This window comes from Camellia sinensis, chromosome 15 (assembly GCF_055761805.1).
Source record: "Camellia sinensis isolate YWXY chromosome 15, ASM5576180v1, whole genome shotgun sequence".
Classification (NCBI taxonomy): Eukaryota; Viridiplantae; Streptophyta; class Magnoliopsida; order Ericales; family Theaceae; genus Camellia; species Camellia sinensis.
In genome coordinates, this window is record NC_138975.1 from 131,397,103 (window position 1) to 131,422,670 (window position 25,568).

At 39.2% G+C, this 25,568-nt stretch overlaps 1 protein-coding gene across 1 annotated transcript in view; it reads right to left on the reverse strand.

The window, feature by feature from the left end:
* LOC114309216 (protein CASP) overlaps positions 1–25,568 on the reverse strand; it is a 56,184-nt gene that overhangs the window by 18,792 nt on the left and 11,824 nt on the right. The window contains exon 9 of the mRNA XM_082909410.1: positions 1,056–1,221. Within this exon, the coding sequence (XP_082765536.1) occupies positions 1,056–1,221 (166 nt within the window). The remainder of the gene's footprint in view (positions 1–1,055; positions 1,222–25,568) is intronic.

Genomic DNA, 25,568 nt, shown 5'->3' on the forward strand with positions numbered 1-25,568 from the left:
ACACCGCCTTACATCCAGACACAGGAAGGATCATTAACAAGAGAGAGAACTAAAGTTCAGCATTTACTTAAAGTAACTAGCATATAAGAATACATTCTATACAGCAAAGTGAAAATAGACCTTAAAAGGAAATGATAAAACCAGTGACCTTTAAGGAAGTGAATTTCTACACAGGACTTGATAGTTTATACAAGCCTCCATTCTAAGACACCACACTTAAAACGGTACAGGGACAGAGTCAAACCAAAGTATCAAGGTCAACAATAGTAATGACTCAAGATTTGTCTTGTTGATAGATAGCTCAACAACATCAGGCCGTGTACATGATATGGAAATAAATGTGGCAGAAAATGTAGTTAGCTCTATACTTCATGGATTTAGGAGTTTGATTCAGCCTTCTTATTTGCCTGCTGTGGGAGTTGGTTACATTTCCAGGTTCCTACAGACACCTACTACCTCCATGCAAAGCACCTGTCTAGGAACATTACCATTAATATTTGTTCAAAAGCCTTAGCAGGTAATTTCGTTTAATTGTTAACATCGTAAATAGCCAACAATGTAAGCTTTCACACTAGAAAGTATGCATACACATACCTTCAATTAGTAGATGCATATATTTCTAACAAACAACATAAAGAAAGTGCCTCATTTAGATTATGAGACGTGAATCACAAAAACGGGGGGAAAAAAGGAACGGAAAAGAGAAAACCAAGAAGAACAACAAAAGAAGTGAAAGGGTAAGACCATTACTTCTCAAAGCAATGGGGAAAAAACCTCAGATCTGGTATTAGACCTACCTGAGAGTGGTCAAGCCAATGCTGGAGATGGGAAATAATAAAATGTAATAAATTATCATGGTTGAAAAAGCAGGTATCCAGACCAGCAGTTGACATCAAATAAAGCAAAGTATTTTTACAATTTTCATTTATGAGAGCACCAACGTGATTGAAGAGGACTCCTCACGAAGTGCAAATGGAAATAGTTTATTTATCCAAAGTGTATTCATTCATGAACATGGGACTAAGCAACTCATACGGGACAGCAAACTAATGTACCTTTTCATTGAGCAACACATTCAACTTCTTGATTTCATTTATGTGTTGTTCCCGCTCATTTGATAAGGTGGTTTCAAGATTGTGAAGTTCCATGTTCAGTTCAGAGATTATCTTCTCCTTGGCACTCAAAGAATTCTCAAGGATGTTGTTTGAATCCAAATTGTCACTGCAGCGAGAACAATGGACATTATTCCAAATACATAAACCCCAAACCACATGTACTCCATAGGAACAAATCAGAAAGATGAATGCTTATTTAATGGAGAGGGGAAAAGATATTAGCAAAATGATATACACCGGTTTTTAGCTTGACAAGAAATGTTATACCAGGCCATAGACGGATTTTGTTTAATAGGAACTCAACTCAACTTAGCAAAACAAAGTCTTGAACTCCAAATAGAGTTGTGGTCCACCACATCAATCCATTTTGCCATTTGGCTCTATTCCAGGAAGGTATTCCCCATTTGGTCGTAGACAATCACCTATTTTCACACTGGAAAACCATGGCCTTGCTCCTGGCCTTGGCAACTACTTGACTAACATCACCTTACTCATCAGTCATTAACATTCAATCATTTGTGTCAAGTCTTTGTTGAGCTGAAAGGGAACTACTGCCATAATCATATATATTATGTGGATATCAATGAGAATCAAGCACTATTCACGAAAATGACATCTGGAGTTTGAATAAGAGGAAGATGCTCGATATATATAAAAGGAAGCATTTGCAGGGCTCATGGAGGCCCTTTTGTTTTATTTTTTCTTCCGCTTTCAGAACTTCCACATGTTTTTTTTATTGCAAGCAATACACTTTAGAGTAGTTAAAGTTTTATGGGTTTACTGGTTTCTTTCTGTCATGCTGCAAATGAGTAGCTGCAAATTGTTTTCAGCATTATGTCTATCAATTTCAACAGAAACCCGAAAGCCAGTGACAAAACAAATCTGGCCCACAGCTCATGTTCTTGACACCTATAGGTCCAAAACAGCATAATAAAACCACCCTGTCAAGGCTGGAACTCGGATGCTAACATTCTATTCCATAGATCTATGATACATCAAACCAATAATACTTAGGGAAAATTACAGTAACCCTCCATAACTATGACATGTTCCCAAGTTGCCCCCGAATGTTTAACACTTGACACGTAACCCCCTTATGATTTTATCTTGTGACCCAAACCCTTTTGTTAGCAATTTGTGAGGATTTTGGGCATAAACATGTCACATGAAAAGCATATTGACAGGGTAATGGAGATTTTAGGTCAAAATGCCCTTATTCTTGTTGTCACTTATTTGTGTAGCCAAGCATGGCCTTAAAATTATATACAAATGTACATATATATTATTGTAGACACCCCATTTTGACCGGCCTTAAAACTTGGAAGCTTTCTTTTGATCATCCTATGATGAATAACAAGAAGGTGTTTCTCACAAAATCCTCAACAAGAAAAAATGGAATTTGATTTTCTTCAAAAACCTTACGCCTCATTTTGGCCAAACTATTTTAGACCTTACACCCTCTTTTCAAAATATTTTTCCAAATGCTTCTACGATATTCCGAGGCTCCCATTTCGATTAAAATATTACACTTTTCAGTAAACCGAGTAAGAACAAAGCGAAAATAAATGGAAGGAAGGTGAACTCTTTGAAAAATATTTAAAAACATCTTCTTTATATGTTTGGAGTTTAAGGAAATAGGAAGAGATAAAAGAAAACTAGTTTAGGAAAAGGATGAGCATCAAATCGTTAAGAAAAATGAACAGCCTTCACTAAATTAGACATATCTCTTTGTACACTTGGAATTTAGATGTGAGGCCACCACTATTGGAAAGTAGACTTCTGGGGCTTTAATTTAGACTCAAGAATCACCTAAAATCGAGTCTGGATAAGGGAGATATGCCCGTTTGAAGTCGGGCTTAAGAGTAGATTTTGTTGACCCGGCCCGAGACAGCAGCAGACCCGTATATTTTTTGGTTTTGGTTCGGTTGGGACACCCCATTGATCCATTTTCTGATATATTCATCACCAAATGCATATACACTCAACCTCCATTATTTAGTGCTTGATCCATTGGAGATAAGGCTCCACTTTAGTCTTCCATTAGCTCCATTAGTGCTCCATTATCTTCCTTTATGCTCTATCTTGTCTTCCACCATTTCCCCACATGCTTAGCCTATATGTAAACATCAAATTGTTGAGAGGAAGAGGAGGAGGAGGAGGATAGATTAAGGAGAGAACATTTGAGCTAGAGAAAAGAGGAAGAAAAGAGAGAAAAGTTGAGTTTTTGAGCTAAAAGCACTCCTATCTTTCATATACACCCTATACCTTCCATACAAACTGAAATTCTATCTTTTCTACACCCAAAACTCCTCCAAAAATTCTAAAATATTTGAATTTCAGTAGTTTTGATCAAGAGGAAGAGTGAGTGTTGGTAAAAGTAAACAAAAACAAGAGAGATAATCACTTTTCATCACATACACCTCTAAGCCATCATTCTAGCAAGAATTCCAAACTTTCAAATTGAGGATTGAAAACATAATTCATACACTTGAGGGTGATCAAAAGGAAGTTTGGAAATCATAAAGTTCATCCTTTCTTGAAAGGGTGAATTTTCAACTTATTTCATTTTCTTGCATTTCTTACTTATTTTGCTCTTTTGCTTTGATTTCTTGTTATATAATATATTGTTGTAATCTAATTGAAAGTGGTGAGTTGAGACTCCTATATATATTGTTTTTAACACTGTTTTTGTTGTAGAAATCTAAGAAAACAGAGTTTAGCCGAGCCTATTGGGCTACACGGACCGTTAGTTGGTCGGGTAGCCATTTAAAAGTACACCATCGCGCCTGCAACCATCATGACCGTGCTCGCAACCTCTAGGCAAAATCAGGTAGCCTTCCGACGTTGAGAAGATCAACCTCCGATGGTTTTTGAGGTGCTTGAAGCTACTATTTTGTTATGTTAATTTTATATTGAGTGTTTGTGAAGATTTTTATATTGTGTTATAGTATTTATGCATCTCCCTCGAATTTGTAATATTTAAAGTGTTATAATAATTCTCCATCCCCGCTTCTTATCTATTCCATTCTTTAATCGCTTTCCCTAATTGTTCATATGTATATATCTTGCATGCCATGCATATCTATACTTTTACATACATGATTTATGCCCAAATTCGGCTAAATTTGCATCTTTTTGCTTTAATTGATTATTACATGATTTTGTGCGTTATCATATGTTTTGCAATGTTTCACATTTCATGTTTTAAAAGCCGGACCTTTAGAAGCATTCTTGTATATGTATTGCATTAGGATTTTATATATAGGATCATGCATATTTTACCAAATTTGTTTTGTAACTGTTCGCGGGACGTCGGTAAATATGTAAGTTGTTATACTTTAGCATCCTACTTGTACATAATTTTCTTATTATGCTTAGCATCCTACCATGTGGTTATTTGCTTACTTGATATAACTGTATGAATGCCAGTGGATGGAAGTTGTGTCGCTTAATTTGGAATGATGTTGATTTTTCATGTTTGTAAACTCAATTTATTTGGGTTGTACATCTTCAAAACTACTTCAAAACTACATGAAATCAAGTTATTCCAAAGTGGGTAATATAGTCTATACTTGTATGCTTTATATAGTCATTTTTTAAGGATTTATTAAATAATCGGAACATGAACATATAAAGTAAATAAAACTTATATCATGGTTTAGTAGAGGCCGATCTTTTGATCGAGTGAGCGGGGGTGCTCAACAATGACCTTCCCCTCTCATGCCTAAAGTTCCGAGCCAAGCATCTTTGGTGACGACAAACAGTGGCCTTGGCACAAGTCACAGGTTTTCTAATTTTCCCAAAAAATTATGTGGCGACTCTAAGATCTGGTGATGCAGTCCATTTCTGGCAAAGATTTTGCAAATAAAATGGATTTTCTATGAAAGTTGTCAAATTTGGACTTTCATCTATGTTTCGCATTGCACTCGTGAGATTAGATCAAAGAGACCGATGGTCCGAACTGTTTAACGCACACAGTTATCACTTTGTCTCGGCCTTGGCAGAGCTTCCAAAAGAAATTATTCCCCGCTAGCCGTCAAATGCAGAGTATGAGGGAACTCCAAATCGGGCCACGAAAGTGGCCTGTCATTTCAGCTCTTTATTTTGCTTTTTCAGTGCGCTAATCTCTCCTAGAGCATCTTTATACATACATTGAAGTAGGGAGAGTTGCGCTTACAGTTGATACACTTCAAACGTCCTGTTCTGCAGTCGACGGGACAAGTTAGAGACCGCAGTCATGGTCTCCACACATGACCTCAATGTATACGAGTTAGCCTCAATGTCAGATTGTGATGCCATTATTTGCTCAACTGACATCACTGGAAAGCTAAGAACAGGAAAAGGTGGAGGGGCGCGCGGTTGAGGTTTACAGGAGTCAAAACCGGTTATCTCTATCGTGGACTCGTTGAGGTCTGGAAAGTGAGTGAGAGAACTGCGAGAAGATGCCATGTCAGAGGAAAGTGATGCAAAAGAAAGGGATTGCAGAGTGGTGGCAGAGAGAGTTCGTAGCTTTTTGCTCTCTCTTTTATAGGCCTTGGTTTAAGTAGAGAACGAGGAAGGAGAAAATGACACAAGGGAGAGAGTCGAGACGATCATTGATGAATCAGGGTAGTTGGTTGTCGGTCGACTGACGCAAATGTCGAAGCCACGTGTCAGGCGTGACATTCGAAGGGAGAGAGAGACAAAAACAGGAGAGGGAAGAGAGACGTATATACATGTATATATATGAATGTGTGTATAGGTGTTCGTATGTGCATGTGTATCTATATGTCTGTATATATATATATATATGTATATATATCTGCTTGTATATATTTTGTATGTGCATGTATATTGATGTATATGTAAACTTCTGTTGTGTATACTGATGCCTTTGTACATCGTTTAAACCCGGTTAAAACATTTCCCCTTTTTGTATGAGATACGGTTAAGTACGCCTGTTGGTTACTCCATTGTTATTCTCCTCGGTTAAAATCTTCCCTCTCTCCGTATGAAATATGTTGAGATATGCCTATTGGTTACACCCTTGTTCTCCTCAGTTAAAACCTTCCCTCCTCTTTCCGTATGAAATACGTTCAGATACGCTTGTTGGTTACACCTTTGTTATTCTCCTCTGTATGAAATATGTTGAGATACGCTTGTTGGTTACACCACTGTTGTTCTCCTCGGTTAAAACCTCCTCTCTGTATAAAATATGTTAAGATACGCCTGTTGGTTACACCATTATTATTTTCCTCGATTAAAACCTTCCATCTCTCCGTATGAAATACGTTGAGATACGCCTTTGGGTTACACCCTTGTTATTCTTCTAGGTTAAAACCTTCTCTCTCTATTTGAAATACGTTGAGATACGCCTGTTGGTTACACCATTATTATTCTCCTCGGTTAAAACCGTCCGTCTCTCCGTATGAAATACGTTGAGATACGCCTGTTGGTTACACTCTTGTTATTCTCCTCGGTTAAAACCTTCCCTCTCTCCGTATGAAATACGTTGAGATACGCCTGTTGGTTACACCTTGTTGTTCTTCTCAGTTAAAACCTTCCCTCTATCCATATGAAATACGTTGAGATACACCTGTTGGTTACACCTTGTCGTTCTCCTCGGTTAAAACCTTCCCTCTATCCGTATGAAATACGTTGAGATACGCCTATTGGTTACACCCTTGCTATTCTCCTCGGTTAAAACCTTCCCTCTCTCTGTATGAAATACGTTGAGATATGCCTGTTGGTTACACCCTTCCCTCTCTCCGTATGTAACCAACAGGCGTATCTCAACGCATTTCATACACAGAGAGAGAGTTTTAACCGAGGAGAATAACAATGGTGTAACCAACAGGCATACCTAAACGTATCTCATACAGAAAAGGAAAAGGTTTTAACCGGGTTTAAACGATGTACAAAGGCGTCAGTATACACAACAAAAGCATACCTATACATCAATATACATACAGATACAAAGTATATACAAGCAGATATATATATACAAACATATAGATACACATACGGACACCTATACATACATATATATATACACATATACGTCTCTCCTCTCCTGTTTTTGTCTCTCTCTCTCTCTCCCTCTTTGAATGTCGCACCTGACACACGGCTTCAACATTTGCGTTAGTCGACTGACAGCCAACTGATTCATCAATGATCGCCTTGGCTTTCTCTCCCTTGTGTTTTCTTCTCCTTTCTCGTTCTCTGCTTAAACCAAGGCCTATGAGAAAGGCAGAGCAAAATGCCGCGAACTATCTCTGCCACCACTCTGTAACCCTTTCTTTTGTATCACTTTCCTCTGACATGGCCTCTTCTCGCGGTTCTCTCACTCTCTTTCTAGACCTCAATGAGTCCACGATAGAGATAACCGGTTCTAACTCCCTTGAACCTCAACCGCGCGCCCTTCTTCCCCTATTCTCAGCTTTCCAACGATGTCAATTGAGCAAATAATGGCAGCACAGTCTGACATTGAGGCTAACTCGTATACGTTGAGGTCATGTGTGGAGACCATGATTGCGGTCTCTAACTTTTCTCGTCAACTGCAAAACAGGACGTTTGAAGTGTATCAACTGTCAACGTAACTCTCCTTGCTTCAACGTATGTATAAAGATGCTCGAGGAGAGATTAGCGCACTGAAAAAGCAGAACAAAGAGCTAAAACAACAGGCCACTTCCGTGGCCCGATTTGGAGTTCCCTCATACTCCGTCAAAATCATACTCCGCATTTGACGGCCAGTCACCGTGTTCCCCGCTAATCTTTGGCATTTGACCCTAGTGGATACACGTCCTTCTTCAGGAAATTCCAAATGTCGTAATACCAGGTGTTCTTATCTTGAGTCTCATCTATTGCTGCTATCAGCTCATAAGCAGGCATATACTTCTGTTAAATGATAATTGGAAGCTTCTTAACCCCGAGCGGTATGTCTACCATAGAGGATATAGTTGCCAACGCATCAGCAAACTGGTTGTTCTCCCTCAACAGGTGTGTAAACGTCAGTTTTTTAAACCTTGGAATCAGAATGTCCAGGGTCTAATGATAAACCTTCATTTTCTCTTCCTTGACCTTCCTGTCTCCATTGGCTTGAGAAACAACCAGGTTCAAGTCTCCGATGACGTCCAACCTTCTTGCCCCGAGTTCTAGGGCAGCTTCCAATCCAGTGATACATGCCTCGTATTTTGCTTCATTTTTGACACTTTGAACCGGAGTTTGAAGGCTAGGGGTATATAGGAATCACCGGGTGCTATCAGCAACACACCTATCCCATAACCATATTGGTTAGCTACTCCGTCAAAGTACATTGTCCATAATTCCTCTTCTACCTACAGAATCTCCTCATCTGGGAACAGATATTCTACTGTTTCATCTCCTTCCACTAGCTGGTCTGCCAAAAATTCAGCTACTGCTCTCCCTTTGACGGACTTGCAAGTGACGTACTTGAGGTCAAACTCGGAGAGAAGAAATAACCAACGAGCTAGCCTACTCGTAAGTGCCGGTTTCCCAAAGAGATATTTGATGGGGTCTAATCTCGAAACCAGAATTACAGAGTGAGCTAACAAGTAGTGTCTCAACTTCCTAGTGACCCAAACCAAAGCTAGGCAAGCCTTCTCCAGAGTGTAGCGGGTCTCGTAATCCAACATCTTCTTGCTCAGATAATAGATGGCCTTCTCCACCTTAGCTTCTAATTCTTGTGCTAGCATGCACCCCATAGTTGTCTCTGTTACCGATAAACACATGATCAGTGGCTTTCTCGGCTTTGGCGGTGACAATACGGGCGGATTCTGAAGGTACTGCTTGACCTGTTTGAAAGCAAACTGTCCTTTATCATCCCATCGAAACTTCTTTCCCTTCTTTAAGAGACCAAATAGTGGTTCACAAGTCAAGGTTAATTTTGAGATAAATCGTCTTATGAATTGCACTTTACCCAGAAAGCCGCGCACCTCCTTTTCAGTCCTTGGTGGTGACATTTCTAAGATGGCCTTGATCTTGGATGGATCTACTTTAATACCCCTCTGTGTGATCAGAAATCCAGGCATTTTTCCTATAGTCACCTCAAAAGTGCACTTTTGTGGGTTTAACCTCAGCCTGTACTCCCTGATCCATTCAAAGAATTTTTCCAATACAGTGTAGTGGCTTCACGTTCTTTGGATTTGACAATCATGTGATCCACATTCACCTCGACTTCCTTATGGATCATGTCATGTAAGATGGTGGTTGCCCCGACATTTTTCAACCCAAATGGCATTACCCTGTAGTAGTAGGTACCCCATGGCGTAATGAATGCAACCTTCTTTTTGTCATCAAGCGCCATCAAAATCTGCTTATATCCAAAAAACCCATCCATGAATGATAACAACGCATGGCCGGCAGTGAAGTCTATTAACTCGTCAATGTGTGGCAATGGAAAGTCGTCTTTCGGGCTAGCCCTATTCAAATCCCGAAAGTCGACACAAACCTTGATTCTGCCATCTTTCTTCGAAACCGGAACAATATTGGCCAACCAAGTTAGATATTTAGATACCATCAAAAATCCGGCATCAATCTGCTTGATGACCTCTTCTTTGATCTTTAGTGCCCAATCGGGACAAATCATGCGGAGTTTTTGCTTGACAGGTTGAGCCTCGGGGTCAAGAGGGATCTAGTGCTGTACAATCTTAGGATCAATTCTAGGCATGTCTTCTTAGGACCACGCGAAAACATCTTTGACATCTTTTAATAAAGCGATTAAACGATCACATTCCTCCGAAGACAACGTGAACCCGATCTGGACTAAGCCGAGAACCTTCTTAGCACCCACATTAATTGTAATGATTTCATCTATGCAGGACTTAGCACGCCTCTTCTCCTCTCGATCAATCGAGTTTTTCAAAGCTTGAGGAATTTCTTCTTCTTCGTTTTCATAAAAATTTTGAAAATCTTGGTCAATGCAATAAATCAACGGCACAGAGAAGTAGACACAATCTGCAGCATCTTCATTCAGAAGTTCTGGCTCCTCGGTTTCAACAGACTCGAAAAAGTGAAAGAAAACCTAGACAAGACCTTGGCCTTCGGGTTACCAATCCCGGAAGTGCCAAACTCTGACTCCCCGGACTGACTTGAATTTGATTCCAACTCAACGGACTTGATGGAATCAGATTCCAGCTCATCCGATTCAAAACTGGAAATAAAGCCCTTCTCCAACTGCCAAGTGAGGCATGGCGCCCTCGACGTGTCCAGAATGCAATTGGTAGAGTCCACAACCAGTTCCTCTCTAATCATAGAGACACTAAAGATATCCCCCAAGGTCTCCGTATTGGTCTTAGAATCTGTCAAGAGATTGGCCAATGCTACCCCTACTTTAACCGCACTACTATCTGAATCGTCATCTTTGCTCTAGCCAGCTTCGATACTTGAATCACCCCTCTCTTCATCACTGCCTTGAAGTTAGTGGTTAAAGAAGATTTCAAAACCTAGGAAACGCCTTTTCGTTGAAAAATCCACCCAAGGCTCAGGAAAGCCACAGAAAAGGAAATCCTCTCCTTCTCTGACAAAGCACCCAGTCAACGTTCCCCAGATTGGTCTATGAATCAACTCATAGTGCTTTCCGGCCCTTTTTTGCCTTGGCCCCTTCTCTCATCTCTTCTTCTTTCTTCTCCAGTCCTCTTTGGTGGGCACATAGCCCAACCCAAAGAGACATGTGGATTATGTGGCACCTCAGCTGGCACCGTAACACCTTTTCTCCCGCTCCTTTCGAGCCCCATTCCTGGAATATGCCGCAACTTGTTCATGAAGTAAATAGACTGAGCACTGACATACATACCTTCGTCCTCGGCTAAGATTGTTTGTACTACCTGGGCTTCTGCCAGAGTGAATCCGAAAAAAGAAACATCCTTATTGCTGTGATTGATTTCCAAGAGCGGTGTAGTTACCTCTAGTGGTGGATGTATAGATGAATTCCCAAAAACGGTGGCCACCCTTGATTGATTTCCAAGAGCGGTGTAGTTACCTCTAGTGGTGGATGTATAGATGAATTCCCAAAAACGGTGGCCACCCCTCCCTCATGAGGGTATTTCAACATTTGATATAGGGTGGAGGACACGGCCTTCATATAATGCAACCAGGGCCTCCCTATAAGTAGGTTGAAAGTAGCTGACACATGAAGTACATGGAACTTAATCTTTTGAGTGAAAGGGCCCACTTGGACTCGTACTTTCACCGTCCCCATAACTTCTCTGCTTGTATTGTCATATGCCCGGATCACCTAGGCTATGGGGACAAAATCTGCCAGCTTTAGGCCTATCGCATAGGCCGTGCGAGAAGGACAGATGTTGATCGCAGAGCCGGTGTCCACTAAAACCACTGGAACCCACTTTCCTCTGCACTCGACAGGTATGTATAGTGGCTTGTTATGAGCCGATCCGTTCGACAGCAACTCTTTATCAAAGAAGGTGAGCATAGGCTTGGTTTTACTTGGGAAGATCAAGCCAACAAGTTGCTCTGGTGTAATATCAATGGACAGTTTAGCTTTATCCATCGCCGACAATACTGCCTTTTGGTGTACTCGCGAAGCCATAAGAAGGCCCCAAATGGATATGTCAGCCTTAATCTTTCTGAGTTGTTTCAGGACCAGCTCCTCCTTCAACTTTTTCTCCTTCTCCTTCTCCTTCTCCTTCTCCTTCTCCTTCTCAACCTCTCGGTCTTTTCTTAAAGGTTTGGCCTGATCCAAATGTGGAGGTTTGAAATACCATCCACTCCTGGTTAGATGGTCTATTTCCTCTGCATACCAGGTACTATCTGGGATATAGTCTCCTCAGTCTTCGTTTGTGTGGGCAAGATGCAAATCGCTATCCTCTCATCACTAACCTTTGGCTGCCGATAGACAGTTGTCCGACTCAACATGTATCACTTTCACAGTACAATTATCCCCCTCAAGGCGCCAAGATGTTGTGGTCTTCTAACTTTCTTCAATCCTGTGGTCTTCTAACTTTCTTCAATCCTCTTTTGTTCAAACTTCCCCAGAATAACTTCCAGTTTGGTGTCTACAATTCCAATAACACCCAACTCTTGGGTTTGTTTTTTCGTAGTACTGCCCTTTGGCACTTTTTCTTTTCCCTTGAATTTTTCAACTACTGTAGCCGCCACGACCTTTTTTCCCTCCGGTTTAACTCTGGTTTCCACCAAGGTTGTTAAAATCGGGATCCTACATTGGATCGTTGGAGGTGTTTATAGGATCGGATCGTAGAATCGGATCGAGGATCGTAAGATCCTACCGAAAAAGACAAATTATATAATAATTTAATTTAAATAAATATTTCTTATAAAGTATACACAAAATGAACTTATATTCTATTAAAAAGAAGTGAAGATATTGTGAAAAATATAATACTCCATGTAAAATGTACATATAATATTATGCAATAGAAAACCCGACGGTAAAAGTTCTGTATTTTATCAAAAAAGAAGGTGAAGAAAAAGAAGAAGAATTCTATAACAAAATACTTTACAATGTACAATAATGCATAAAAAGTGAAGAAAAAATATTTAACAATATTGGAAATGAAAATAGATTAAGAACTTCAAATAGTAGCTTAGTCGAATGATAAGGTTTGTCGTTAGCATCCCTAGTGGAGCGGATTCGAGTCACAAAAATAATTTCTCCAAAAATTGGGATAAAGTTGCAATCATCTTACCCTTCTTAGACTCCGCTGAAGCTAAGTTTGTTTTTCCAACTATTTAATTTTCTAAAATTACCGCAATATTTGAATGTTTGTTTCCTAGTTTGTTTTTCTTAGTCTATTTGATTCAATACTACTTAATTTTTAATATTTATTTTGACGAAATAAATTGGTATTTAGACAACAAACATAAAATTTACAACAAAATATGTCATACAATACAAAACAAGGCTTATAAATTGGATCGGATTGAATCGGATTCGGATCGAGATTCCACGATCCTATAAGATCCCACTACTAGGATCGAAAGATCCAACCTACAAAGAGTTTTTTACATGATCCGGATCGATTGTACTTAAATGGATCGTAGGATCGTAAGATCCGGATCGGGATTCTGATAACCATGGTTTCCACTTCTTTATCGGACTCATCACTTAGTCATCCCTTGTTGTCAGTCAACAAGTTCAGATCAAACCAACCGATCTGCATATTGCCTTGGTCCTGTTCATTGAAGAATTGTAGGTTGTCTAAATCTTTTTCTAGATCCACAAGATCATCAAACCCCTAGCTTGGGCCGTCTTCCCTAACCACATTAATGTCCACTGAGGTCGGCAGTACTACCTTAGGCTTGGTTTGAGTAATGGAAACAATGTAGTGGCTTGGGTTATACTCCCTCTCAGATGATTCCCCAGGAATTCCCAGCGAATGACCGGCATCTCCCTCTGAGGTCAAAACCTCATCTTCTTCAAATGTTGTCACCACAGATTTGTGAGGCTCAGGTTGTGGGTTGGATGTGTTCATCATGCATAGGTCTGTGCTATCAGGGATGAACACTACCGGCTTTGGTAGGTGGGAGGGGGTGATATATATGCTTGGGTCAAAAGGTGGGTGGTAGTGTATGGATAAGGTGGATATTTTTAGGTAGAGGGACTTGGTTGTGGACAGGGAATGGATTGCTGGTCACATTTGGCTTTTGGGGTGGAGCTATTACTTTATTGTCGATGAGATCTTGAATCTCATGACGCAGGCAAAAGCACCGGTCCGTTCCATGGCCATGTTGTTGATGGAAAGCACAGTATTTTGTGGGATCGTGCTTTGGTGGAAGAGGATCAGGAAGTCGTCGAGGTTCTAGGCGTTTTAGATGCCCTTTTTTGATGAACACCTGCATGGCTCGAGACAGAGTCATGCAGAGTTGCTTAAAAGCAATGTTTTCAAAACCGGACCGGTGAGCGAACCGGAAAAGGGGCCGGGTGGACGGGTCACCGGTTCAACCGTCGGGTCAAAGCAGTCGAACCGTGACGTCATAATTAATGTTATATAATTAAAAAATATAATTATAAATTATAAATAAATAAAAATATATATGAATAATCAAATAAAAATAAAAATTGTTGCATAATATTTATTAATAATATTTATTAAAGTCATAATTGATAATAAAAAAAAAAGTCACTTATTTCAAAGAAATTAAATTTTTTAAACATTCCCTCCAAATAAATTGATTGAATGCCAGATTTAATTTTGGAGGGAAATGAAATTTTCAACTCTCCCTCCAATCAATATGTTTCAAATAATTTGATTGAATCCCACATAGAATTTTGTAGGTTCTCTTTGAAAAATCTTTTCCTATAAATAGGAATAGACTTTCATAATCTTCTCAAGCTTTCAATGAGACTCTTTCTTATGAGAGGAGACTATTGAAATAAGAATTTTTAGTCAAAATTTTGAAATATATTTATATATATATATATAAAAGAAAGAAAGAAAGAAAGAAAATAAAAAAAAAGTGAAACCCAAAAAAAAATATAGACCGGTTCTGGCCGGTTCGACCACTGGGTCATCGGGTTTTCTCGGTTTTGGCCCCAATCCGGGTTTAGGGGGTTGACCGGACCGGAACAAGGCCCGATTCCCAGTTCAACCGGTCCGACCGGCCTATCCGGTCCGGGTTTAAAAACAATGCTTAAAAGTTCTACCAGCAGGTCGGGTAAGGTTGGAAGTTTGTGGGCTCATATTGGCAAAAAAGTCGGCAGTTTTGGTTATGGTAACAACACTCACTTCTGACGGCCTCGCAGAAGTGCTACCCCCAACAGCATTGGAACTACGAACGAAAGACCTCTTGGCCAGCTCCTTGTCATCGGGGGTGATCCCTTGCTTCATTGCATCTTCGATCTGAACCCTCATTCATGAAGTTCCTTGAAGGTAAATAAGGGGAGGACAATCATTTTCTACAACAACTTGCCATGAAAGTTGTGAACAACTATTCTGATTTGGTCTTTCTCTGAGGGTCGGGTGGTCATCATTGATGCCTTGGCTAACCACCTAGTTACAAATTCTGAGAAACCCTCATTTGGATCCTGACGCGTTGCTTCAAGATCACGAGTTGTGACCTCGATCTGTATGTTGTAGGAGTATTAAGCAATGAAAGACTTGGCCAATCCCTCCTAGTTCTGCTTCACAGAGTCCTCCAACTTTGCATACCAGATAGCAGCTATACCCGACATGGTTAGACCAAAGAGCGACAACTTCTGTAGTATGGTCGAACCTATTGGTTGCAAGATATCAGAAAACAGACATATATGTACTATTGGGTCTCCAGCGCCGTCGAAGCGATCAATATGCAGCATTTTGAATCGCTCAGGCAAAGTAACTGCAGATTCAGTATACCCATCCTCTATATTCGGAATGGAGTTGACCCCCTGTGCCTTTTTAAACAGTTTTTCCAGCTTGTTGACTTTGAGCATAGCTGGGTCAACCTCAAATTCAAAAGGTGCCTCAGTCTGGTACACTAGGTCTCTAGATGTCTGTGCTGGGATTGGTTCTGCTTGGATGGGAAAAGCCAGAACTCCCTCGGCTTGTGGATCCTAAGTTGTAGCAGCATTGGCAGCAATGCTAGGTATGGGGATAGTCACGTTAGGTGCATACGAAGTAGAAGCCGCAACTGGCTACAGTTGTTGTTGTTGCAACCTAGTCGTAACCTTGGCTTGGCAGGCCATGTCATGCTAGAGAGAGTCAATTGACTGCTGCAGACGGATTATTAAGTCCCCGTTAGGTGATTGTGTTCGAGGTGAACTGAGTGTAAATGAGCTGAGGGGTGATTGTTGAAATAACTAAACCGGTGAACTCTATTTGATCCATCTTTGCCTTACAACTAGTGATAGTGAGGCAAGCATTGGCTGTCTCCGAACAAGATCTCTGACCTTACAAAGTCTTCCGACATGTGTCCAAAGTACTTGAGGGATATCAAAACTTTCTGAAGGTATGATTTTAGACTACCTTCCAAAAGAAATAAAGAAAAAGCAACAATCAGAAATCGAACAGCGCCTCAGCTAAGATTCCATCAGAATAGATATGATCAAAGCTGCAGGACTGTACTCCACACTGAATTCTGCCCCACAATCTGATACCAACTGTGCCACTGATATGAACATTCCTGTACAGAATCATTGTAAAGCACATACCAGGTAAAGAGAGCCAAAACACCCTTATGAGGGGGTAAAGTTACCCTGGCCTAGCTTTAAAATGATTAGGGTTTCACTATTCAAACAAGCAGTATCATACAACTTAAAAATGGAAGAGCATCCTGTCCTAATTTTGCAAGGTACTATAACTCACTATATGTACTATAACTCACTATACGTACAAGGTTGAAGTCAATGAGACATTACCAAAGAGTCCTTTGGGTCATAACCAATGAAGATCCCAGAAAATCAAAAGAGTCAATATAACCTCTCTTCGAAGTCTGAGAACCTTAGATAGCAGAGCTACATTTTTAACAGATCTCAAAAGGTTATAACACAAGGCCTCTAAAGTAACGTAGAGATTGGTGTAGTGTCACAAAAAGTGTGTCTGTGCTTTCACCAGTATCTGGGCAACACAGGGACTTTAAGTGTACCAATGTATGCAATGCAACAAACATATAATTGAAAATAAAAGTAATATCATAGAGTTCGAGTCAAGGTTTCATAAAATTCCAAGCAGAGTCGCCAGAAACTGTAATATGCCTAGGGGTTACCTGTGCGCGTTAAAAAGTTCGGACCCTCGGTCTTTTTGATCTAGTCTCACGAATACAATGTGAACCATAGACGAGAGTCCAATTTGGCAACTTTTATAGAAAGTCCATTTTATTGCAAAATCTTTGCCAGAAATAGACTGTATCCCCAGATTTTAGAGTCGCCACCTAATGTTTTAGGAAACCCGTGACTCGTGCCAAGGCCACTGTTCGTCGTCACCAAAGATGCTTCGGAACCTTAGGTATGAGAGGGCAAGGTCATTATTGAGCACCACCGCTCACTCGATCAAAAGATCAGCCTCTACTAAACCATGATATAAGTTTTATTTACTTTATATGTTAATGTTCCGATTATTTAATAAATCCTAAAAAAATGACTATGTAAAGCATACAAGTATAGACTATGTCACCCACTTTGGAATAACTTGATTTCATGTAGTTTTGAAAGAGTTTTGAAGATGTACAACCCAAATAAATTGAGTTTACAAACATGAAAAATCAACATCATTCCAAATTAAGAAACACAACCTCCATCCACTAGCATTCATACAGTTTTATCAAGTAAGCAAATAGCCACATGGTAGGATGCTAAACATAATAAAAAAATTATGTACAAACGGGATGCTAAAGCATAACAACTTACATATTTACCGACGTCCTACAAATAGCTACAAAACAAAATTAGTAAAATATGTATGATCCTATATACAAAATCCTAATGCAATACATATACAAGAATGCTTCTAAAGATCCGGCTTCTAAAATATGACATGTGAAACATTGCAAAACATGCGATAACGCACAAAATCATGTAATAATCAATTAAAGCACAAAGATGCAAATTTAGCCGAATCTAGGCATGAATCATGTATGTGCAAGATATATACATATGTACAGTTAGGAAAAGCGATTAAAGAATGGGATAGATAAGAAATGGAGATGGGAAATAATTACAAGACTTTAAATATTACAAATTCGAGGGAGATGAATAAATATTACAACACAATATAAAAATCCTCACAAATACTCAATATAAAATAAACATAACAAAATAGCGGCTTCAAACGCCTCAAAGACCATCAGAGATTGATCTTCTCAACGTCGGAAGGATGCCCTATTTTACCTAGAGGTTGTGGGCACGAGCATGAAGGTCACGGGCGCGATGGTGTACTTTTAGGTGGCTACCCGACCAACTAACGGGCCGGGTAGCCCGATAAGCTCGGCCAAACTCTGTTTTCTTATATTTCCACAACAAAAACAGAACTAAAAACAATATAGATGAGAGTTTCAACTCACCACTTTCAATTAGATTACAACAATATATAATATAACAAGAAATCAAAGCAAAAAGGCAAAATAAGTAAGAAATGCAAGAAAATGAAATAAATTGAAAATTCACCTTTTCAAGAAAGGATGAACTTCATGATTTCCAAACTTCATTTTGATCACCCTCAAGTGTATGAATTATGTTCTCAATCCTTAATTTGAAAGCTTGGAATTCTTGCTAGCTTGGAGGTGTATGTGGTAAAAAGTGATTATCTCTCTTGTTTTTGTTTACTTTTATCAACACCCTCTCTTTTTCTTGATCAAAGCTACTGAAATTCAAATATTTCAGAATTTTTGGAAGAGTTTTGGGTGTAGAAAAGATGGAATTTCAGTTTGTATGGAAAGTATAGAGTGTATATGGAAGATATGAGTGTTTTTAGCTCAAAAACTCAACTTCTCTCTTTTCTTCCTCTTTTCTCTAGCTCAAATGTTCTCTCCTTAATCTATGCTCCTCCTCCTCTCAATAATCTGATGTATACATATAGGCTAAGCAAGTGAGGAAATGGTGGAAGACAAGGTGGAAGACAAGATAGAGCATAAAGGAAGATAATGGATCTAACAAAGCATTAATGGAGCTAATAAGAGACAAAGTGGAGCCTTATCTCCAATGGATCAAGCACTAGATAATGGAAGCTGAGTGTATATGCATTTGGTGATGAATATATCAGAAAATCAGTCAATTGGGTGTCCCAACCGAACCAAAACCAAAAAAAAAGGGTCTGCTGCTGTCTCGGGCTGAGTCAACAAAATCTGCTCTTAAGCCCAACTTCAAACGGACATATCTCCCTTATCCAGACTCGATTTTAGGTGATTCTTGAGTCTAAATTGAAGCCCCAGAAGTCTACTTTCCAATGGTGGTGGCCTCACATCTAAATTCCAAATGTACAAAGAGATATGTCTAATTTAGTGAAAGCTGTTTATTTCTCTCTTAACGATTTGATGCTCACCCTTTTCCTAAACCAGTTTTCTTCTATCTCCTCCTATTTCCTTAACTCCAAACCTATAAAGATGATTCTTTAAATATTTTTCAAAGAGTTCACCTTCCATTTATTTCCACTTTGTCCTTACTCAGTTTACTGAAAAGTGCAATATTTTAATCGAAATGGGAGTCTCGGAACATCATAGAAACATTTGGAAAAATATTTTGAAAAGAAAGTTTTAAGGTCTAAAATAGTTTGGCCAAAATGGGACATAAGGTTTTTGAAAAAAAAACAAATTTCATTTTTTCTTGTTGAAGATTTTGTGAAAAAACACATTGTTATTCACCATAAGGTGATCAAAAGAAAGCGCCAAAGTCTTAAGACCAGTCAAAATGGGTTGTCTACAGTAATTATTTTCTTAGTTTCCGACAGCAGTCCGACGACAAAGATTACAAAGACAGCTTCATCGCTCGACTCTACCGTCAACTGTCTTGCTTCATCTTCACTCCTTCGAAGCTCTTGAAGACTCTACCTCGGCCTTGGCAAAGCTTTCAAAAGAAATTATTCCCTGTTGGCCATCAAATGCGGAGTATGAGGGAACGCCAAATCGAGCCACGGAAGTGGCTTGTCGTTTCAGCTCTTTGTTTTGCTTTTTTAGTGCGCTAATCTCTCATTGAGCATCTTTATACATACATTGAAGCAGAAAGAGTTGCGCTAACAGTTGATACACTTCAAATATCCTGTTCTGCAGTTTACAGAACAAGTTAGAGACCGTAGTCACGGTCTCCACACATGACCTCAGCGTATACGAGTTAGCCTCGATGTCAGACTGTGCTGCCATTATTTGCTCAATTGACATCGCTAGAAAGCTGAGAACATGAGAAAGAGGAGGGGCGCGCGGTTGAGGTTCAAGGCAGTCAGAACCGGTTATCTCTATTGTGGACTCGTTGAGGTCTAGAAAGAAAGTGAGAGAACCGCGAGAAGAGGCTATGTCAGAGGAAAGTGATGCAAAAGAAAGGGGTTGCAGAGTGGTGGCAGAGAGAGTTCGTAACTTTTTGCTTTGCCTCTCTCACAGGCCTTGGTTTTAGTAGAGAACGAAGAAGGAGAAGAAGACACAAGGGAGAGAAAGCCAAAGCAATCATTGATGAATTAGGGTAGTTGGCCGTTGATCGGCTGACGCAAATGTCGAAGCCGCGTTTCAAACGTGACATTCGAAGGAAGAGAGAGAGAGAGACAAAAACAAGAAAGGGGATAGACGTATATATATATATGTGTATGTATAAGTATCCGTATGTGTATCTATATGTTTGTATATATATATGTATATCTTTGTATGCATGTATATCTGCTTATATATACTTTGTATATGTATGTATACTTCTATTGTGTATACTGATTTTTTTTACATCGTTTAAACCCAGTTAAAACCTTTCCCCTTTCTGTATAAGATACGGTTAAATATGCCTGTTACACCACTGTTTTTCTCCTCGACTAAAACCTTCCCTCTCTCTGTATGAAATAAGTTGAGATACACCTGTCGGTTACACCCTTGTTCTCATCGGTTAAAACCTTTCCTCTCTCCGTATGAAATACATTGAGATAAGCCGTTGGTTACACCCTTGTTGTTCTCCTTGGTTAAAACCTTCCCTCTCTCCATATGAAATGTGTTGAGATACGCCTGTTGGTTACACAATGAAATATGTTGAGATACGCCTGTTGGTTACACCGTTGTTGTTCTCCTTGATTAAAACCTTCTCTCTCTCCGTATGAAATACGTTAAGATACGCCTATTAGTTACACCGTTGTTATTCTCCTCAATTAAAAAATTCCCTCTCTCCGTATGAAATACGTTGAGATACGCCTGTCGGTTACACCCTTGTTATTCTCCTATATGCCTATTGGTTACACCACCCTCCCGGCCTTTCGCGTGAAATGCGCTAGGACGTCGCTTTCCCTGGTTACAACCTTCCCTCTCTCCATATGAAATACAGAGAGATATGCCTGTTGATTGCACTGTTCCCTCATTTCGCGGGAAACCTGTTTGGAATTGTTATTTGCTTACTCCTTTCCGTGTGAGACACGGTTAAATTAGTTTTAATTTAAGTTGAGGCTTATTTCATTCATATGATGTTGACTTGATCATTGCTCATTGCTCATTGCATCCTATTACATAATCATGAATTTTCAAAACAACCGGCTACGTGAAGCGTGTGAGTCCAACTTTCAAATTATATGCCGAGCGTGTCACTTGTATTCTGTCCCTGAACTACGCTGCTTTGATTCCTTGCAATGGGATATGTAGACAACCTTTAAGTTCAACCACTTGTATTGCATCTTGTTTGTTTGCCCAAGTCTTACGGCCTTGTCAAAAGGGTCGTCTTTGGGTTTTGACATTCACTCACGTCATGAAATGACTTCGAGCTCCGTCAAAGAGGGACAACTGTATACACCTCATTTTAACCGATCCTAAGACTTGGGCGATTTCTTTTGATCACCCTATGATGAATAACAAGAAGGTGTTTCTCACAAAATTCTCAACAAGAAAAAATGGAATTTGGTTCTCTTAAAAACCTTACGCCCTATTTTGGCCAAACTATTTTAGAAATGAACAGCCTTTACTAAGTTAGGCATATCTCTTTGTACATCTGGAATTTAGATATGAGGCCACCACCATTGGAAAGTAAACTTATGGGATTTCAATTTAGACTCAAGAATCACCTAAAACCGAGTCTGGATAAGAGAGATATGCCTGTTTGAAGTCGGGCTTAAGAGCAGATTTTGTTGACCCGGCCCGAGACAGCAGAAGACCCCTTTTTTTTTGTTTCGGTTCGGTTAGGACACCCCATTGACCCATTTTCTAATATATTTATCACCAAATGCATATACACTCAGCCTCCATAATCTAGTGCTTGATCCATTGGAGATAAGGCTCCACTTTTGTCTTCCATTAGCTCCATTATCTTCCTTCATGCTCTATCTTGTCTTCCACTATTTCCCCACTTGCTTAGCCTATATGTATACATCATATTGTTGACAGGAGGAGGAGGATAGATTAAGGAGAGAACATTTGAGCTAGAGAAAAGAGGAAGAAAAGAAAGAAAAGATGAGTTTTTGAGCTAAAAACATTCCTGTCTTCTATATACACCCTATACCTTCCATACACACTAAAATTTCATCTTTTCTACACCCAAAACTCTTCCAAGAAATATTTGAATTTCAGTAGCTTTGATCAAAAGGAAGAGTGGGTGTTGGTAAAAGTGAACAAAAACAAGAGAGATAATCACTTTTCACCATATACATCTCCAAGCCATCATTCTAACAAGAATTCCAAGCTTTGAAATTGAGGGTTGAGAACATAATTCATATACTTGAGGGTGATCAAAAGAAAGTTTGGAAATCATGAAGTTCATCCTTTCTTGAAAAGGTGAATTTTCAATTTATTTCATTTTCTTGCATTTCTCACTTATTTTGCTCTTTTGCTTTGATTTCTTGTTATATTATATATTGTTGTAATCTAATTGAAAGTGGTGAGTTGAGACTCCCATATATATTGTTTTTAGTTTGTTTTTGTTGTGAAAATCTAAGAAAACGGAGTTTGGTCGAGCCTACCGGGCTATCCGGCCAGTTATTGGTCGGGGAAGCCACCTAAAAGTACACCATCGCGCCCGCGACCTTCATGACCGTGCCCGCAACCTCTAGGCAAAATCAGGTAGCCTTCCGACGTTGAGAAGATCAACCTCCGATGGTCTTTGAGGCACTTGAAACTGTTATTTTGTTATGTTTATTTTATATTGAGTGTTTGTGAAGATTTTTATATTATATTATACTATTTATTCATCTCCCTCGGATTTGTAATATTTGAAGTGTTGTAACAATTCCCATCTCCATTTCTTATCTATCCTATTCTTTAATTGCTTTTCTTAACTGTACATATGTATATATCTTACATACCATGCATATCTATGCTTTCACATACATGGTTCATGCCTAGATCCGGCTAAATTTGCATCTTTGTGCTTTAATTAATTGTTACATGATTTTGTGCGCTATCACATGTTTTGCAATGTTTCACATGTCATGTTTTAGAAGTCGAATCTTTAGAAGCATTCTTGTGTATGTATTGCATTAAGATTTTGTACATAGGATCATACATATTTTACTAACTTTGTTTTGTAACTGTTCGCGGGACGTCGGTAAATATGTAAGTTGTTATGCTTTAGCATCCTGCTTGTACATAATTTTATTATTATGTTTAGCATCCTACCATGTGGATATTTGCTTACTTGATATAACTGTATGACAATAGGACATCCCATTGAAAGTACCGTCGCCGAGGATCATGGCCGAGTGTTAGATAATAGAGGCGGACTAGCAGCAGAACAGATTCGAAGAATTGAGTTTGACAAGAGAAGGTTTAAGACGTATTACATCCCAGGATATCAGCGTAGAATTGCCAAGGCCTTCAACAAGAAAGTCAAATCTTGGAACCTCAAAGAAGAAGATATGGTGCTCAAGGAGAACCGAGCCCCCATCCATGACCCAAGGGACAAGTTTAGACCCAATTAGATTGGTCCTTACATCATCAAGTCTATTTGGTTAGAAGGAGCAATTATACTTATGGATCTTTTGATCAGGCAAGCGGGGGTGCTCAATAATGACCTTCCTCTCTCATACATAAGGTTTTGAGCCAAGCATCTTTGGTAACAACGAACAGTGGCCTTGCCACAAGTCACGGGTTTTCTAATTTTCCCAAAACATTAGGTCGTCTCTCTAAGATCTGGTGATGTAATTTATTTCTGACAAAAATTTTGCAATAAAATGGATTTTCTATAAACGTTGCTAAATTTGGACTCTCATCTATGTTTCACATTCACTCGTTAGACTAGATCAAAAAGACCCAAGGGTCCGAACTGTTTAACGCACACGGGTATGAAATGAACGGAGGGAGATAGAGAGTGAGCTGAGAGGTCGGGTTGGGTGGTGGAGGGGAGAGGAGGCAGGTGGGGGAAGAGAAGGCGGTTGGAGGTGGGGTTGGTCAAAGCGATTGGGAGTAGGGAGGAGGTGGTGCAAAAAAACAACCATTTATGGATGAGGATGCTGATATTGGAGGTCATGAAAATGTAAATACTTTCTTCAGTTTTCCCATGGACAGTGAGCTGCACAAAGCACTTGGACATCCTTTCTTAGGACAGACTTGAGGCATGTTTGTGAGACTATCTCTCTCAGGTGAGGATGCACGTAGTAGCTCAAGTAAGACCTTCAATATAAATCTCATCCATGATATTGAGCCATCAACCTGGGAATCCAGTGGATGGTTGCCAAAAAGAGAAGAGGCAAAACATCTCTTGGATGCCGTGGTTTTTTTTTCCCCCCCTTCCTGAGAAAGAGACACAAATTGGGTGAATTGAAGAAGATAATGGTAGAATTATAATTGAAGGGTAGTCTATGTCATTTATAAGTTTGAAAGGGGTTAAGTGTCAATTTTAAACATTAGGGGGGAGAAATCGGAAATTGGACATAGTTGAGGGGGTTAATGCAATTTATCCTAATAATTAAGACACTAACCATTAATCGGTCAAAATACAGAGAAAAAACTCAACAAATAAACTCTTTTAGGTTATGTTCATTTTGTAGGATTCCAATCAACGTTTTTCTTCAAACACAATCCAAAAATCTTTAAATTCATTGAGGATTTGAAATTTCACCATTAGCTAGTGATGCAGGACAAGTAGGGATTATTTTCCTACAAGTAGTGAGCCCAGGTAAAATATACAGGCAGCAACAACAATAGACTTGTAGGGCTGAATTTAGTGGGATTTTGTGACTGCGGAAGTATTTAAAAAATAGGAGTTCAAAGGTTTGTAAAAGGGTAGGGTTTTAGGAATGAAAACACAAGTGTTTAAGAGCAGTTGAGTGGTTGTTTTAAGCACTGTGAATAGTGACGTGAATAGTAACCTTACTGGATAGAAGAAGAAAAATAAGAAGAGAGAGAAAGAGAGAGAAGTGCTTCACCCTAACGAGGGATAGACCAATCACACAAACACAATCTCAAATTTTCATAATATTAACTCTGCTCCTCAATCATTAAATCACATATATTTATAGGCTATGAAGCACGGACACGGACACGCGACACGACACGGACACGCAAAAACGCAAATTTTTAAAAAATAGGGGACACGACACGCTAGGGACACGTTCAATATATATAATTTTTTTTATATATTATATGTAAAATTAAAAAATATATACTATTTTTATTTATTTTTATTTATTTATTTTATTTATTATATGTAAAATTAAAAAATATATACTAATTTTATTTATTTATTTTATTTATTATATGTAAAATTAAAAAATAAATATATTATTTGTATTTATTTATTATATTTATTTACAAAAGAAAGGCATAAAAAAGAAAAAAGAATAAAGAGGGAGAGCCAGACACGGCAATAAGGAAGAGGGAAGAGAGAGTGAGAAACAAAAAAACAGGGAGAGACAGAGAGCGAGAGCGAGAGCGAGAGCGAGAGGCAACGGTGAGAACACAGAG